This window comes from Aulostomus chinensis, chromosome 12 (genome assembly GCF_037954235.1).
Source record: "Aulostomus chinensis isolate RoL2024-O1b breed Wild chromosome 12, RoL_Achi_v1.0, whole genome shotgun sequence".
Lineage (NCBI taxonomy): Eukaryota > Metazoa > Chordata > Actinopteri > Syngnathiformes > Aulostomidae > Aulostomus > Aulostomus chinensis.
Genome location: NC_141331.1, coordinates 23837813 through 23853815, shown reverse-complemented (window position 1 = coordinate 23853815; position 16003 = coordinate 23837813). Strand labels below are relative to the sequence as shown.

The window sequence follows — 16003 nt, the reverse complement described above, 5'->3', positions numbered from 1 at the left end:
TGAAGCAAGCATGCTAACCCAGGGCCATCCTGTCTTGTAATACCACTTTGCTCCTCAAGGTGTGATAGTGAGGCACTATAGAGTCCAGTCTGTGTCAGTTTCATACCTTGTTTTGACGTTGTTTGGACAATTTCAAAATAGATCATTATTTTAACTAATGGCAATTCAAACTGTATTAAAACATAATTTTCATACATGCTTTACTTTGGCTGGATTCATGCTGCTATGGTGATGCCCCTAGGGATAAAATAACCAAGCAGCTCGGAAGAACCCGATACACTCGTGTGAAACAACTAACTTGAAACTCACCCAAAGTGCACTGGCAGTGATAACTGCAACTGGATAATTACAACAATACTAACCCAGATCACCATCTCAAGTCATTGTTTGAGGTTGAAGAAAAGAAACAATTTTTTTTTTCAAATTTTATGGGGATTAAATTGTATTTCTATCCTGAAGTTTAGCCGTTTCTGTGTTGTAAAAGGATATAATTCGTTCATGTACTGCATGTGGTTTCAGAGTCTTATGATTGTTCTGTAAATACATTACAATATAGCGATATTAAGTAAAAAAAAAAAAAACTTTTGAATACTTACTACTTACTGAATCGTTCCGTCTTAATAGGAAGAAGGTTCTCAGACTCAGTCAACAGATGAACACTATTTGAGAAATAGTTGGAAAAAGTGAGTCAGTGACCTTGAGATGGGGTTATTATGTTCAAACATGATGATCTCCCTGCCAGCTGATGACATGGACAGGTCTGTCAGGTGCAGATGCTCACCTTTAGCGTTTCCATTTTAAAACAAATCTTTTATTCCTTTGCTAACTTGTCTTTAAGGATACACAAGTCATTTACATATTACGTTTACATTTAGGTTTCCTTAAGATAACAATTCATCTTAATGTCTTTTGAAATATACAGAATAATCTCTGACATATTATCTGAATATTATTGTAATATTTATGCAAACATAAAGTACACTCCATCTATGTTTACTGATGTTGACAAAGTATCTGTTGTTTGGGATAAAGCAGGAGGTCTTCACAGATTTTCGAAGAGGACTGAATTCCCAGAGGACCCATGACATCTGTTGTGGTTTTCTTCCATAGAGACCAGCGTCACTAGGCAGTGCACCCGCAGACCTGTTATGTTTTTCAGGTGATCAGCGTGACTATCTACAGTAACGTCCAAGAGGTTGTAGCTCTTGGGCAGAAGGAACCATCACCGGGAGCAGTGGGTATTCTTACCCAGGAAAACATGTGTTAGTCTACTTTAACCTTGGAGAATGAATAAAGCAGGTGATGTTCGTAGTAGAGGTAATGAGTGGCAGAGACTGGTCAGGTGGTACCAGAGGCAGAAAGTGAAGGATGAAGGAGAAGATGGCATCATCAAGGATGAAGGGAAACTGAGCAGCAACCTGAATCTGAAATGGAAAATTAAGTGAGTAGTAAAGAAAAAGATTTATTCACCACTTTTGACCCTGCCTCTTATGAATCACCCTAAATCCAGCTAATAGTCGATTAGAACGAAGTCTTTATCTAAAAAAAAAATGGATTCACGTGTATATTTTTGTATTATTCATGGGTGTTACTTAAAATTTAAATGTGACTTAAATTTTTTTCATGACATTTAAGCAAAATATGCAGGAAAGAAGTCCTTATTGTCCTGAAGAGAGATAAAGGGAAAACGAGCCAAAATAATTTTTATTATACAGATTTAGAAAGCTTGGAATGTCACAAATTAAAACATGAACATCCAAAGTGTGACAGCTGCTCCTATTAGGGTGTTCAAGAAAAATGGAATTCCAGAATTTTGAACAGATGTAATTTAATGAACTTGAGATGTGAACCCTTCCTTGTCTCCCTTATTATTTCACAATCAGCTGGAGAGAGTGGGTTGTTGATCCTGCTGACCAGTTCTATTATGCATGGCTCCAGGTCATGATTTTCCCCATTGTCTACAACTGGGTGATCATCATTTTGAGGTATACGTCTTGAATATAATGAATGCTGTTTATCATTCCTTGAAACACAGTCTAATTTATTTGTAATATCTTTGCAGGACATGCTTCACTGCAATTGCACTGAGCTACCTGCCTGTGTGGCTAACACTGGACTATCTGTCAGACCTCATGTATATGGTTGACATGATCATCACAGTTCATACTGGTAAATTCTTTAACAGTTTGTTTTTAGTCTTTAGACAATTTTTTAGTAAAAGTATTTCTTTTTGATTTTTTTTAACAGTAGCCAGGACAACCATTTCTTTACTCTAGTGTGCTATCACAAAACAAAAACATGAGCGCATGCTTTCAGTTTCCCTCATATGTACTAACTGGATACAGTTTTTACAGAGACTTACAGAAAAGTTTTTCATGTAATTAATGTCTCAAAAAAGCATAAAAAATGGCAACTGGACTAATCTCGTGTGAGTAGAAGACATTTCGCCTCTCATCCAAGAGGCTTCTTCAGTTCTGAATCCTGGTGGAGAATATCAGCTATATATCTACCAGGAGGGTGGTGGCAAAGAACGAAAAACAACTGGTTGTACGACCCGAAACCAATGACTCATCAGGTCTTAATGGCAGTCGTTGGCCTGACGACCAACCCGAAACCAATGACTCGTCAGGTGTTAATGGGAGTCGTTGGCCTGACGACCAACCCGAAACCAATGACTCGTCAGGTGTTAGTGAGAGTCGTTGGCCTGGCTGGGCTGTCGTTACCTCTCCCAGCCCTCTCGGGAGGGTCGTTGGGGTCACCTGGCTGCAGGTGAGAACGACAGCTGCTCCTCCTTGGGAGGGATCTAAACACAGCATTGTAAGTGGGAGACAAGTGATGTCTGAGGCCTCCTCCTTTATTCAAAGATGGCCGTTCTAGTTTGACATGAATGGCTTCCTTCACACCTCTCTCAAACCACTTGTCTTCTCTGGCTAGAACGCGTACCTTGTGGTCATCAAAGGAGTGTCCCGTCTCCTTGAGATGGAGGTGGACTGCTGAGTCCTGGCCTGTGGTGGTGGCCCTTCTGTGTTGTGCCATGCGTTTGTGTAGTGGCTGTTTAGTTTCCCCAATGTACAAGTCAGAGCATTCCTCATTGCACTGCACTGCGTACACTACATTGCTTTGTTTCTCCCTTGGAATTTTGTCCTTGGGATGCACAAGCGTCTGCCTCAGCGTGTTGCTGGGCTTGAAATGTACTGGGATCTGGTGGGTGTTAAAGATCCTCCTGTGTTTCTCTGAGACTCCTGCCACATAGGGGATGACAATATTGTTTCTCTTCCTGTGGCCCTCGTCTTTCTTATCTCCCCTGGGCTTTCTAGCTGTTTTGATAAAAGCCCAGTTAGGATAACCACAGGTTTGAAAAGCAGAGTGAATATGTTTGTGTTCCCTTTGTTTCCCATTCGCCTCAGATGGGATGTTCTGCGCTCTGTGTTTTAGAGTACGGATGACCCCCAGTTTGTGTTCCAGCGGGTGGTGTGAATCAAACAGGAGGTACTGATCCGTGTGGGTGGGTTTCCTGTAGACACCAATGTTGAGTTCCCCATTGGTTTCAATGCTTACTTTGCAATCTAGAAACACCAAGCAGTTGTCTTTGACATCCTCTCTTGTAAACTGGTTGCTTTTATCCACCGAGTTAAGGTGTTTTGTGAAAGGTTCCACTTCACCCTTCCTGATGGTGACCCATGTGTTATCCACATATCTCAACCAGTGCCTCGGTGAGTGGCCACTGAAGATCCTCAGTGCCACACTCTCCATCTCCTCCATATACAGGTTAGCTACAATAGGAGACACGGGTGATCCCATGGCACAGCCGTGTTTTTGTCTGTAGAAACCGTTATTGTACTGGAAGTAAGTGGTGTTGAGGCAAAGGTCAAGGAGGTCACACACCTGTTCAGGGGAGAGGTTGGTCCTTTCCGACAGAGTGTTGTCATGCAGCAGTTTCCTCTTTACTGTCTGCACTGCGTCTCCAGTAGGGATGCAAGTAAAGAGCGATGTTACGTCATATGAAACCATAGTTTCCTCAGGGTCTAGGCTGATTTGCCTGATCTTGTTGGCAAAGTCCATAGAGTTCTTTACGTGGTAGGGGGTGCTCCCCACCAAAGGAGAAAGGATGGTCGCAAGATACTTAGCGATGTTGTATGTCACAGAGTTGATGCTGCTTACAATAGGTTTTAGTGGGGCGCCCTCCTTATGAATTTTTGGCAGCCGTAAATGCAAAGGATAGCATTGCCTGGATAGAGCTTGTAGTACAGGGCTCGGTCGATGACGTGACTTTTCTCCAGCTTTTGCAGGCCGTTGACCACTTTGAGTTTGTAGGTGCCTGTGGGGTCTCGTTTTAGGGACTCATAAGTTGTTGTGTCACAGAGGAGGCTGCTGATCTTATCCTGGTAGTCAGCTGTATTAAGGATGACGGTGCATCTCCCTTTATCTGCAGGTAAGATTGTGATGTTGGGATCTTTCTGCAGGGTTCTCAGTGCCCGTTTCTCCTCTGCGGAGATGTTGGATGGAGGTAATTTTGCACTGGAGAGTGCTGCCGACAGGTGTGTGACCTCCTTGACCTTTGCCTCAACGCCACTCCAGTACAATAACGGTTTCTACAGACAAAAACACGGCTGTGCCAGAAGCTTGTGCATCCCAAGGACAAAATTCCAAGGGAGAAACAAAGCAATGTAGTGTACGCAGTGCAGTGCAATGAGGAATGCTCTGACTTGTACATTGGGGAAACTAAACAGCCACTACACAAACGCATGGCACAACACAGAAGGGCCACCACCACAGGCCAGGACTCAGCAGTCCACCTTCATGTGAAGGAGAAGGGACACTCCTTTGATGACCACAAGGTACGCGTTCTAGCCAGAGAAGACAGGTGGTTTGAGAGAGGTGTGAAGGAAGCCATTCATGTCAAACTAGAACAGCCATCTTTGAATCGAGGAGGAGGCCTCAGACATCACTTGTCTCCCACTTACAATGCTGTGCTTAGATCCCTCCCAAGGAGGAGCAGCTGTCGTTCTCACCTGCAGCCAGGTGACCCCAACGACCCTCCCGAGAGGGCTGGGAGAGGTAACGACAGCCCAGCCAGGCCAACGACTCTCACTAACACCTGACGAGTCATTGGTTTCGGGTTGGTCGTCAGGCCAACGACTCCTATTAACACCTGACGAGTCATTGGTTTCGGGTCGTACGACCAGTTGTTTTTCGTTTTTTGCCACCACCCTCCTGGTAGATATATAGCTGATATTCTCCACCAGGATTCAGAACTGAAGAAGCCTCTTGGATGAGAGGCGAAACGTCTTCTACTCACACGAGATTAGTCCAGTTGCCATTTTTTATGCTTTTTTGAGACCTACCATGACCTGGATGACTGAGAATATCCACAGATACATGTAATTAATCTTTGAAAAATATAATAAATTATTCACTCATTAAACTGAAAGATTATTAATTGTAAATGTATTGTTTAGTATAAATTGAGCCCTCTTGACAAAACTGCAAAGTGCAGTTAAACTCAGATGGTCATTATTCTATAGCTCTTAAAACATTTACTTTATATATTTACAAGCTGATGCAAACACTTCTCTATAACACTGTATTGATAACCAAAAAAAATGAGCAACAAGTAAACCGCTAATCAAAACAAAACTTAAGCTTTAAACTAATTGTATAAAGCTTACTTATTTTGAGCAGCACGGTGGTGCAGTGGTTAGCACTGTCGCCTCACAGCAAGACGGATCTCGGTTTCGAGCTGGAGCATGGGATCTTTCTTTTTGGAGTTTGCATGTTCTCCCTGTACCTGCGTGGGTTCTGTCTAGTACTCCGGCTTCCTCCCAAAGTCCAAACATGCAAGTTGGAACGAGGCTGATAGTATACTAAATTGACTGTAGGTGTGGCTGAGAGAGCAAACGGTTGTCTGTCTGTATGTGTTGGCCCTGCAAAGGACTGGTGACTTGTCCAGGGTGAACCCCGTCTCTCGCCAGAAGGCAGCTGGGAAGGCTCCAGCCCCCCACCACCCTGAACAGGATAAGTGATAGAAAATGGATGGTTACTTATTTTGTAATAAAGGTATACTTTTTTTAAAAATTTGCTAATTAAGGCCCAAGAATTTTTTCTTGGAACATGTTGTAACTGAATTAAAGAACACTGTTGAAAACTGTGTCACATTCTTACCCTCTCATAACCAACATCAGCACTACAACTGTCTTGAATGCTTGAAAATAATAAACATCAGAGTATTTGATTTCTACCTTTCAGTCATGATCTGAGTCATTGTCATTGATTTGAGGGTGTAATTGTAACAACATTGGCTTGTTTGTACTCTATCTTTCCAGGTTACCTGGATCAGGGCATCCTGGTCAAAGACCTAACTCAGCTGAAGAGGCGTTACCTGCACTCTAAAAGGTTTTTAAGGGACCTGACTTCCCTGCTGCCAACTGACTTCTTCTACTTCATCTTTGGTATCCAAACACCAATGGTGAGGATCAACCGCCTTCTCCGTACACCACGACTCAACGAGGCCCTCGATCGCATGGAGACAAGAACTTCTTACCCAAATACCTTTCGCATCTCCAAACTCATGATCTACATCTTTGTGTTGATCCACTGGAACGCCTGCCTCTACTTTGCACTTTCCAATTACATCGGCTTTGGAAGCGACCGTTGGGTATACCCCAACATCACTGACCCAGTGTTCGCCTCTTTGCGTCGTCAGTACTTTTACTGCTTCTGGTTCTCTGCTCAGATTTTCACCACTGTAGGAGACACTCCACTACCAAAAAGAGAGGAGGAGTACTTGTTTATGATTGCAGACCTGCTGATTGCTGTGCTGGTGTTTGCATCCATCGTTGGGAATGTTGGCAATGTCATCACAAGCCTAAGGGACCGTGACAATGTCTTTTTCCCAAACCATGAACTGGTAAGTTGGAACACAGAAGCATTGGGAGAGGAGATACAATTGAAGTTTTGCCATATGCCAAATTATTAATTTAACAACACCAATTATATATATATATATATATATATATGTGTGTGTGTGTGTGTGTGTGTGTGTGTGTGTGTGTGTGTGTGTGTGTGTGTGTGTGTGTGTGTACAGTATGTGTGTGTGTATGTATGTATATACATCCTTGTAGAGTGGTTAAGTGTCATCCTCTAGTTTGGGTGCAGCCACTCTCCAAGTTTGGGGGTCACTGCCCCAAGTGTTCCTACTGCCACTGGGACCACTCCTGCCTACTGCCACTCAGCCTAGATTTTCCACATCAATTTTAGCTATTCTTCTAACCCCTGGCACTTCTCAACCTTCTCGTATTCCTTCCTTTGTTTAAACCAAGTTAATTTGACCCACTGACCCAGCATCACTTGTCAATAACCTGCCGTTGCCATGTCAATGCGCTGTAACGATGGAGATGTGCTGCTGAAAATACAGAGAAACAAGTGAAAAAGAAGGCGAAACCAGAGCCGACAAAGTACCAAAAGTAGGCACCCAAGGCACTGGTGTTTTTTTTTCGGGGAGAAATTAGCCAACGCTAGCAAATCCATCCATCGTCATCTTCCGCTTATTCCTACACATTAAGGGTCGCGGGGGGACTGGAGCCTATCCCAGCGTCAACGGGCGAGAGGCGGGGTACACCCTGGACAGGTCGCCAGTCCATCGCAGGGCCAACATAGAGAGACGAACAACCATTCACACTCACATTCATACCTACAGTCAATTTAGAGTATTCAATCAGCCTAGTCCCCAATTGCATGTATTTGGATGGTGGGAAGAAGCTGGAGTACCCGGAGAGAACCCACGCAGAGATGAGGAGAACATGCAAACTCCACACAGAAAGAGCCGGGACTCGAACCCGGAACCGTCTTGCTGTGAGGCCACAGTGCAAACCACTGCACCACCGTGCAGCCCGCTAGCAAATCATTGACATAAATTGTTTAACTTTAATAAATCAGACACTGACGGCACAGCACTGTACCTCTTTATTTTCTGTTTTGCGCATGTCAGGGGGTACTTGACTAAAAATATTTCAAAGGGGGTACATCACTGAAAAAAGTTTGAGAAACACTGTTCTAGTCCATACTGGGTACAGATGTTTCTATACACTATCCCCGGCACTCGGTTGTGCCTCTCTACGCATGCTTTTGTAGCTAGCATCTTACACCCCCTGCTATGTGTTTGACTGTCTCAAGAGCATCCTTACACAGCCTGCGCCTTGTTTCTGATCTGGTGTTGTAGATCTTGTGCAATCTCGAGCGTAGAGCTCTTGTGCTTCGGGCCCGCTCTGATGGAGTTCAGGCCCATGCAGAACAGGAGTAGTCACAGAGAATCTCCTTGGTATATGTTGCACTTGAAGTTAACTTGGGCTATTGGCTTTGAGTTGGCCTCTAGGGTCGTCTTCCACATCGCCATCAAGTTTCTGACAAAGGCTCTCAGTTTACTGTTGATGTTGTACAGATCCAGACATTCAAGTATGCATTTGTGGTATTGAGTCTTAGGCTTTCTTGTAAAGAAATCAGTGACTGTAATCAGTCCAGGTGGTGCACAGGTTGGTCTGTCTGCTCTTACAGTCTCAGGTGACTGCTCTGTCAACCAGTAGATGGTGTTTGGCTCCTCGGTGTTGGTGACAATTCCTCGGGTTTTAGTGACAATTCCTTTCTGAGCCCTGTGCATGTACTGACCCATGTGCTTACTTATCTTAGCTGCTATGCTACCTGACAAGAGCCTCCATGTTGTGGAGAGGCAGGTTATTGGTCGGTAGTTGGATGGGATTGGTCCCTTCTGGAGGTCCTTCATGATCAGGACTGTCCCGGCACACACACACACACACACACACACACACACACACACACACACACACACACACACACACACACGCAAACACACACACACGCGCGCACACACAAACATATATGTGAGCTCTGTCAGGTATGAAGGAGCCTGACTGTTGAGGGCTTTGTATGTTAGAAGGAGAATTTTAAATTTTATTCTGAATTTAACAGGCAGCCAATCCAGAGAAGCCAGTACAGGAGAGATATGGTCTCCTCTACCACATCTAGTCAGCAGCAGTGTTTTGCACCATCTGGACAGTCTTTAGGGACTTATTGGTGCAGCCTGATAGGAGGGAGTTGCAGTAATCCAGCTTGGAAGTGGCAAAACCATGGACTAGTTTTTCTGCATCTTTTTGAGACAGTATGTGCCTGATCTTAGCAATGTTATGTAAATGAAATATGGCAGACCTGGAGCTTTGTTTTATGTGGGAATTAAAGTACAGATCCTGTGTAAACGTAATGCCCAGATTCACAGTGGTATAGAAAATTCATGGATGGACATATGTGTGTTTGAGTGTGTGTGTGAATTGTACATATATATATATAGTATCATTGCTTACATGTTATATATTTAATTACATATATTCAAGTATTTTTCAATTATTTTATATCATGAACAGCATGAGATTTTTGATTTTGTTTGTCTTATGTGTGATTTATTCCTCTACTAGTCAGTAAATCTTTTTTTTTTTTGTATCTGTGCTGCAAACTAAGTCATAACCCTAAATAACATCAAGGGCAGTAATGTTGGGTTGGCTCCAAAAGGATTCTCAGAGAAAATATCGGTGGAACAATGACCAAGGAAACAGAATCTGACAGACAGCTGCACACTAGCTGGAAACTAAACATTTTCCTCTTTCCCTCTTTCAGGTGAAGGCCTATCTGCGTAGCCATCACATTAGCAAAGAGCTTCGCCAGCGCATTGACAGCTGGTACCAGCATCTTCACATAAACAAGAAGATTATGCGAGAGAATGAAATCTTGCAGCAGCTGCCTGTCCACCTAAGGACGGAAATTGCTGTTAGTGTTCATCTTCCCACACTCTCCAAAGTCACCATCTTCCAGAGCTGCGAGAAAAGTCTGTTGGAGGAGCTGGTGCTCAAACTGACACCTCAGGTACAGGGGGGAGATGATGTTCATTTGAAACAGGTGGCTCAGTGCATTGACAGCTGTTCCAGTCTAAAAGCGCCAACAGGAATCCGCAAATTTGCCCGTCTTTTTGCGGCTCGGTCCCAGGTTTTACGCAGAGTGCGGCAATTTCAATTTTGGCCAGGCAATATTCCTCCTCCGAGGGTTCACTTATTGCCGCCTCCATTGCTATGTAAATCGTCAATGTGCCGGCTAGTTGTGAGCTGGGCGGAGGTGTTGATGATGATGCAAACTCGCAAACATAACGCTCGCCGGGTCTCCCGCATCAGACACCTCCAAGAATGTTAACATTGACGCTGTAAGCAGCCAGAGCAGCCAAATGCTGTTTTAAACTTACAGACTGTCACGGGGCTAAATATTCTTCTTACGCATCGTCACTTCAGCAAGATGAAGCACCTGGGAAGCCGCTGAGATCAGGGAGTTGCTACCCATCACTGCCGAGAGGACCGTGGATAAACACCTCACTGGACTGTGAAGGATGGCTTGTTGGATGAAAAGGTCGCGGAAGAGCTTGGTAAACGTGGCTATTGCCGGACGAAGAAACAGGTCACCAGCAAGTTGAAAAACTTAAGAAAAATTACCACCAGGTCTGTGACCGCATCAGCAGCAGCCGCAGATAGAGGTTGGACTGGGACACTACAAGGTTTGCCAGACTGTCACGGGGCTGAATTTTCCTCCGACGTCTACGTATTAAGTCACTTTTAACGCGCAACTTCGTGTTAAACGTCTTGTCACATGTTTACGCCCACACAAGTGGTGGCTTTTTTGGAAAGAGGAATATTACGCATCCATTTCACAAAGAGAAGTCGGCAAATTCCCGCCTTTACCTGCCCACAAATTTGGCGCATTCAGTGTCTAGAAAGGGCTCATTCTTCCAAAAAAAATGTGTGTGTGTGTGTGTGTGGGGGGGGGGGGGGGGGGGGGTCAAGCACTCAAAAATAGGTGTGTAACTACAATGTCCCCATGTGTCCTTTTCCTGTATATCTCATTGCCTCCGCTTTCTTCTAAGAACAAACTAGCAAGCATGCCTTTAATCTGCATCTTCTTAATTTGCTAAAGTCACCAGATCTGAACACAGTATAATAGAGATGGAAGATTTTGGACGGATGTGTTTAGCAGAGCATTCACTGTCATAAAAACAACAAATGAAGAAATGTCTTTTTGAGTAAAGGTGCTTCACACTCTGTAGAGTTCCAGTAATGAGTAAGATTTACGCAAAGCTTTTCTGGCACTTTGTGGTGGCCCAGCATTCTTGATTTGGGTTTATCCATTTAGCTGTATCAACACTGCAACTGTTGGTAGATACTCATGCTAAAAGTTGTTAATGTGGACATCTTAACAGTAAAAGTAGCTGTCATGCATTATGTCTTGCAGGTTTTCAGTCCAGGAGAATATGTTTGCAGGAAGGGAGATGTGGGCCATGAAATGTACATTATTAAAGAAGGAAAACTTGCAGTTGTAGCAGATGACGGGGTCACAGAGTACGCTGTGCTGAGTGAGGGAAATTTCTTTGGAGAAATTAGTATTCTTAACATCAAAGGTAAGTCAAGTGTCATGTATTATCAGATGTTCATACAACTTTTAATGCTTTATTTACTTTTATGAGACGAATGGGCCTGATACGATAGTTCATACAACTGCAGCCGCAATTACTTGTGTAACTTGGAAAAATATGCTCAGGAGCCAGGAAACAAAATTCAGTTGAATAAAGAGCTGGAATACAGACATTTTTAGATGACTTAATCAGGTAATAAGACATCATTGAGTGTCCATCCATCCATCCATCGTCTTCCGCTTGTTCCTGTTAAGGGTCGCGGGGGGGCTGGAGGCTATCCCAGCGGCTACGGGCGAGAGGCGGGGTTCACCTGGACAGGTCGCCAGTCCATCGCAGGGCCAACATATATAGACAGACAACCATTCACACTCACATTCATACCTACAGTCAATTTAGAGTACATCATTGAGTGTTGTCTTGGGCAGCACTGTGGTGCAGTGGTCAGCACTGTCGCCTCACAGCAAGAAGGTTCCGGGTTACAGCCCCGGCTCGTGCACGGGGTCTTTCTTTGTGGAGCCTGCATGTTCTCCCTGTGCCTGTGTGGGTTCTCTCTGGGTACTCCAGCTTCCTCTCTGTCTATATGTGGTGGCCCTGTGATGGACTGGTGACCTGTCCCACCTCTCGTTCGAATGCTGCTGGGCTAGGCTTCAGCCCCCCCGCGACCCTTAACAGGAAAAGCGGAAGGAAATGGATGGTTGAATGGATGGGTTGCCTGGCTCGTTTCATAGACAAAGCACACTCTGGACATTTTTGTACATTATGGAAAGTTAAAAAAAAAAAAGTATTTATGCATTTATAAGGGAAACTACCCTTGATTATTATGGACACAATTTTATATAGCGCTTTTCTACCTTCGCGGTACTCAAAGCGCTTTAAAGTGTCATCTCATTCACCCATTCACATAAACACTCACACAGTGATGCTGGAAGCTGCCATGCAAGGCACCAACCTACTCATCAGGAGCAATCATGGGTCCAGTATCTTGCTCAAGGACATTTTGACATGGTCACTGGGGTCGGGGATCGAACCAGCGACCCTTTGGTTGCTAGACGGCCACTCCACCCCTGAGCCATGCCGCCCATATTATGTACATGAATTATAATTCATCTGTAATTTAAGCAGTGAGGGCAAATTAAGAAGATCACCGTGCATAAGTATGGCAGAACAAAGAGAAAGCAGCAAACTGATGAAATCAGATGTCAATACTATCACTCATGCCTTGATTTAGTAAGTTTGCAAACAAACCGCTGAAACAACACAGCATTAATGACTTCAAAACATGACCCTTGCAGGACGGGAGTAACCAAGTATGATACTGTAATGAAATGTTGGAAGTAGCAAAATGCCATGTGAAATCATGACTCCATTGATTTCAGACCGTTAATGAAAGTCCGATCGTCAGCAGCTACAGAATATTTCCCCAGTGGTTTGTGCATTTACCTCTGACACGCTATAGCCAGAGGCTGCACTGTCATCATGTTTGTCGTGATAATGGGGTCATTTATATTATTATTAATTTCCTTTTGAGTGTTATATAATTGATTAGAATCTCTCATTATCAAGAAAAAAACAGGTTTGTTATCATTAATAAGTTAATTATTAACATTTTGAAAAGTGATAAGCACCGCCTGTCTCAGTGTCCTTAGAAATTTGATGGTCTCTGACAGTCACTTGTCAAATCTCATTCTGTTAATGTAATATCTTTCTTTGTTGTTCTGAAAATGTCACTGATAATTGCCAGAGGCAATCACAACACTTTGTTTTAGGCAACAAATCGGGCAATCGACGAACCGCTAACATCCAAAGTATCGGCCACTCAGACCTGTTCAGCTTGTCCAAAGAAGACCTGACAGACGTGCTGTCTGAGTTTCCAGCAGCCAAACGCCACCTGGAGGAGAAAGGAAGACAGATTCTCACCAAGATGGGCATGTTGGTGGAGGGTGTGGAGGCAGAAGAGGGGGAGGCAGAGAAAATTGAAACAAAGATAAGCAGGCTGGAGAACATCTTGGAGGGTTTACAAACCAAACTGGCACGACTTATGATGGAATTAGAATCAAGCAACCGCAAGATGCAGGCCAGAGTCGAGCAGCTGGAGAGAGAGGTGGCAGCACGTGAGACTCAGCTGGCAGAGAGGGGAAAGGGGGAGGTTGGTGAAGGAAGAGGACAGGGAAGAGGTGAAGGGGTAGGAGGAGAGTTTGCATGGGAGCGAGAAGAAGCCGAGGGAGAAGAAGAGGAGGGTCCTGACACAAAGTTTAAAAAACAGGGACAGAGAGAGGACAGTAATTATGTTACTAAAGAGGGAGATGGAGAGAGCACTAAAAGCACAAAGGAAGATGTGGAGAGGATTAAGGAAGGAAATAAATCTGGAGTGAAAGACCAGGATGACCAGGAGAAGAAAAGGGACTATATCGAGACTGGTGATGACAGACCTGGGAAAGCAGATGGAGCCGAGATTGTACAAGGTGATGAGGAAAAAGACAAAAGTGGAGAAAAAGGGCCTGAAGAAAGGACAGAAAAGGCTGAAGAGGACTCAGGTGAAAAGAAGGGTGGGGAGACAGATGGAAGGGCAGAAACATGAATGAATCACAAAATAAGAGAGAAGGAAGTAGCAACAGTGTTTGAGTGTTTTCTGCCTCTCTAATTATAATAAAATTACTGAACTAATCTCTCATTTTTTCTGCAATACAACATTGGGGTCCTAGATGGCACCATAGTACAACAGTATTGATCAGAGGAAGGGACCATCTTCCATGAGGGAGGCGGGGTTCACCCTGGACAGGTCACAGTACATGTATAGATTAGGGCCTGACCGATACGGATTTTTTGGGGGGCCAATGCAGATTTCAATATTTGGGAATAAAAAAACTCAAGTAACCGATATATCAGCCTATTAAATTTTAAATTTGATGGATTAAACATAGTTCCACACACTTGTTAGAAAGATTTAAATTGAAGGTCAACACCCACTACCATCTCAGTAAACGTAAAGAAGTCTCTCTGAGTCTGTCGACATTTACAAAGTAATACATTTATTGAAGTAGATCCATGGTGTGCATTACATTGCACATTGTCTAATTAAGACGTCAGTAAGTGCATGTCTGTAGATAATCATCAAAGTCTATGGTAAAACCTAATTTGAAATGCGGCTTTTGGATGTTCTCTCAACGTGCGTTCACATTTTCTTTACGACACGAAGTTATAGCTTCAACCGGACATGCTTTTTCCTCCTCAACGCCACAAATTAAAAACAGTCCGTGCACTGCTGAAAATAAATGCAGCCTACAATGGCTGAGCAGCGGTGAAGCATTATCCTAATTTGTTGCGGTTTTATGTAGTCTTGTGGCATGGAGCTGCTTGAGTGAGCGTAGTATTATTTAAGGTATTGTTATGTCACCGTTACATCATTCATGGAGCCGTGACTGAAGTTAGGGTATCCCAACTTTCTTTAGCTTAACGTATCACGTCACACTCGACTGATAATACCAGTGAAGCGTGACAGACACAACAAGTCACCTCATGGGAAGTGGGAAACTGACTAAGTAATTTTTTATTTCACAAACTAGTTATCATAAACTTACCATGGAGGCAAACTGCTCGGTTTTAGTCTACTATGGCTTTTCAGTACCGCAAAATGTTTTAGGTTTGCAACAGCAGTGTGTAACTGGTTCTTACAGCATTAAGTCAACTGAAACGAGTGTTTCATCTGGTTATAAAATGTATTTTTTATAAATTAGTGTATAGTTTTTATAAGAGTGTTTCATTTTGCAAAGAATCTGAAGTGTTGTGCTAATTGGGTGTAGTGTTTTGAAAAACCGAGCCCTGTCTTCCAAATTGTGCTGAAGCAATCGAAAAACTGTAAATCTGTCAGGCAATTAAGTGAAAAATTTGAGATCCAAATTAAGCATTAAGATTGGCTGATATAAAGAAGGTGCCCTTGCTGTTATGTAGCAATCTAACACAATCCATTATTTGCGCATGATGTAATGACTATTTTGCCCTATATCATCCTTTTTGTCACAGCAGTGTTGACTGGGGAATCTTTGACACTTGGAAGTAGCCATAAAAAAAACAAAAAAACAAACAAGAACATCCAAGAGAGGTCCAGTAAAGTTCCAAAATCTGGATGGATTTATTAAACAATTAATAAATATTACAGTTCCTTTTCGCGTTGCAGTGGTCAGCACTGTCGCCTCACAGACAGAAGGTTCCAGGTTCAGTCCTTGGTTCAGACATGGGGTCTTTCTGTGTGAGTCTGCATGTTCTCCCTGTGCCTGTGTGGGTTCTCTCCGGCTTCCTCCCACAGTCCAAAGACATGCAAGTGAGGTTAATCTGCGACTCTAAATTGACTGTAGGTGTGGCTGTGAGTGTGAACGGTTGTTTGACGATGTGTGTTGGCTTTGCAATGGAGTGGCGACCTGTCCAGGGTGAACCCCGTGTCTCACCCGAAGTCAACTGGGAAGGCTCCAGCCCCCCCCCCCCCCTGCCACA

General features: G+C 43.6%; 1 protein-coding gene across 1 annotated transcript; it reads left to right on the top strand.

Annotated features, from left to right (window-relative positions):
* The first annotated feature begins 1926 nt into the window (after positions 1–1926).
* On the top strand, positions 1927–14140 carry cnga4 (cyclic nucleotide gated channel subunit alpha 4). The gene is made up of 6 exons (XM_086219338.1): positions 1927–1985; positions 2063–2169; positions 6324–6907; positions 9682–9927; positions 11335–11500; positions 13282–14140. The coding sequence occupies exons 1-6, from the start codon at positions 1942–1944 to the stop codon at positions 14091–14093; spliced, it is 1959 nt and encodes a 652-aa protein (XP_086075464.1). The 5' UTR covers positions 1927–1941; the 3' UTR covers positions 14094–14140.
* Positions 14141–16003: the final 1863 nt, after the last annotated feature.

Excerpts from the sequence above, each read along its gene's own strand:
- cnga4 (XM_086219338.1), top strand. The coding sequence starts at position 1,942 with ATGATTTTCCCCATTGTCTACAACTGGGTGATCATCATTTTGAG. Across the intron at positions 1,986-2,062 it reads TGGGTGATCATCATTTTGAG|GACATGCTTCACTGCAATTG; the intron begins GTATACGTCTTG and ends ATATCTTTGCAG. Across the intron at positions 9,928-11,334 it reads TGCTCAAACTGACACCTCAG|GTTTTCAGTCCAGGAGAATA; the intron begins GTACAGGGGGGA and ends TATGTCTTGCAG.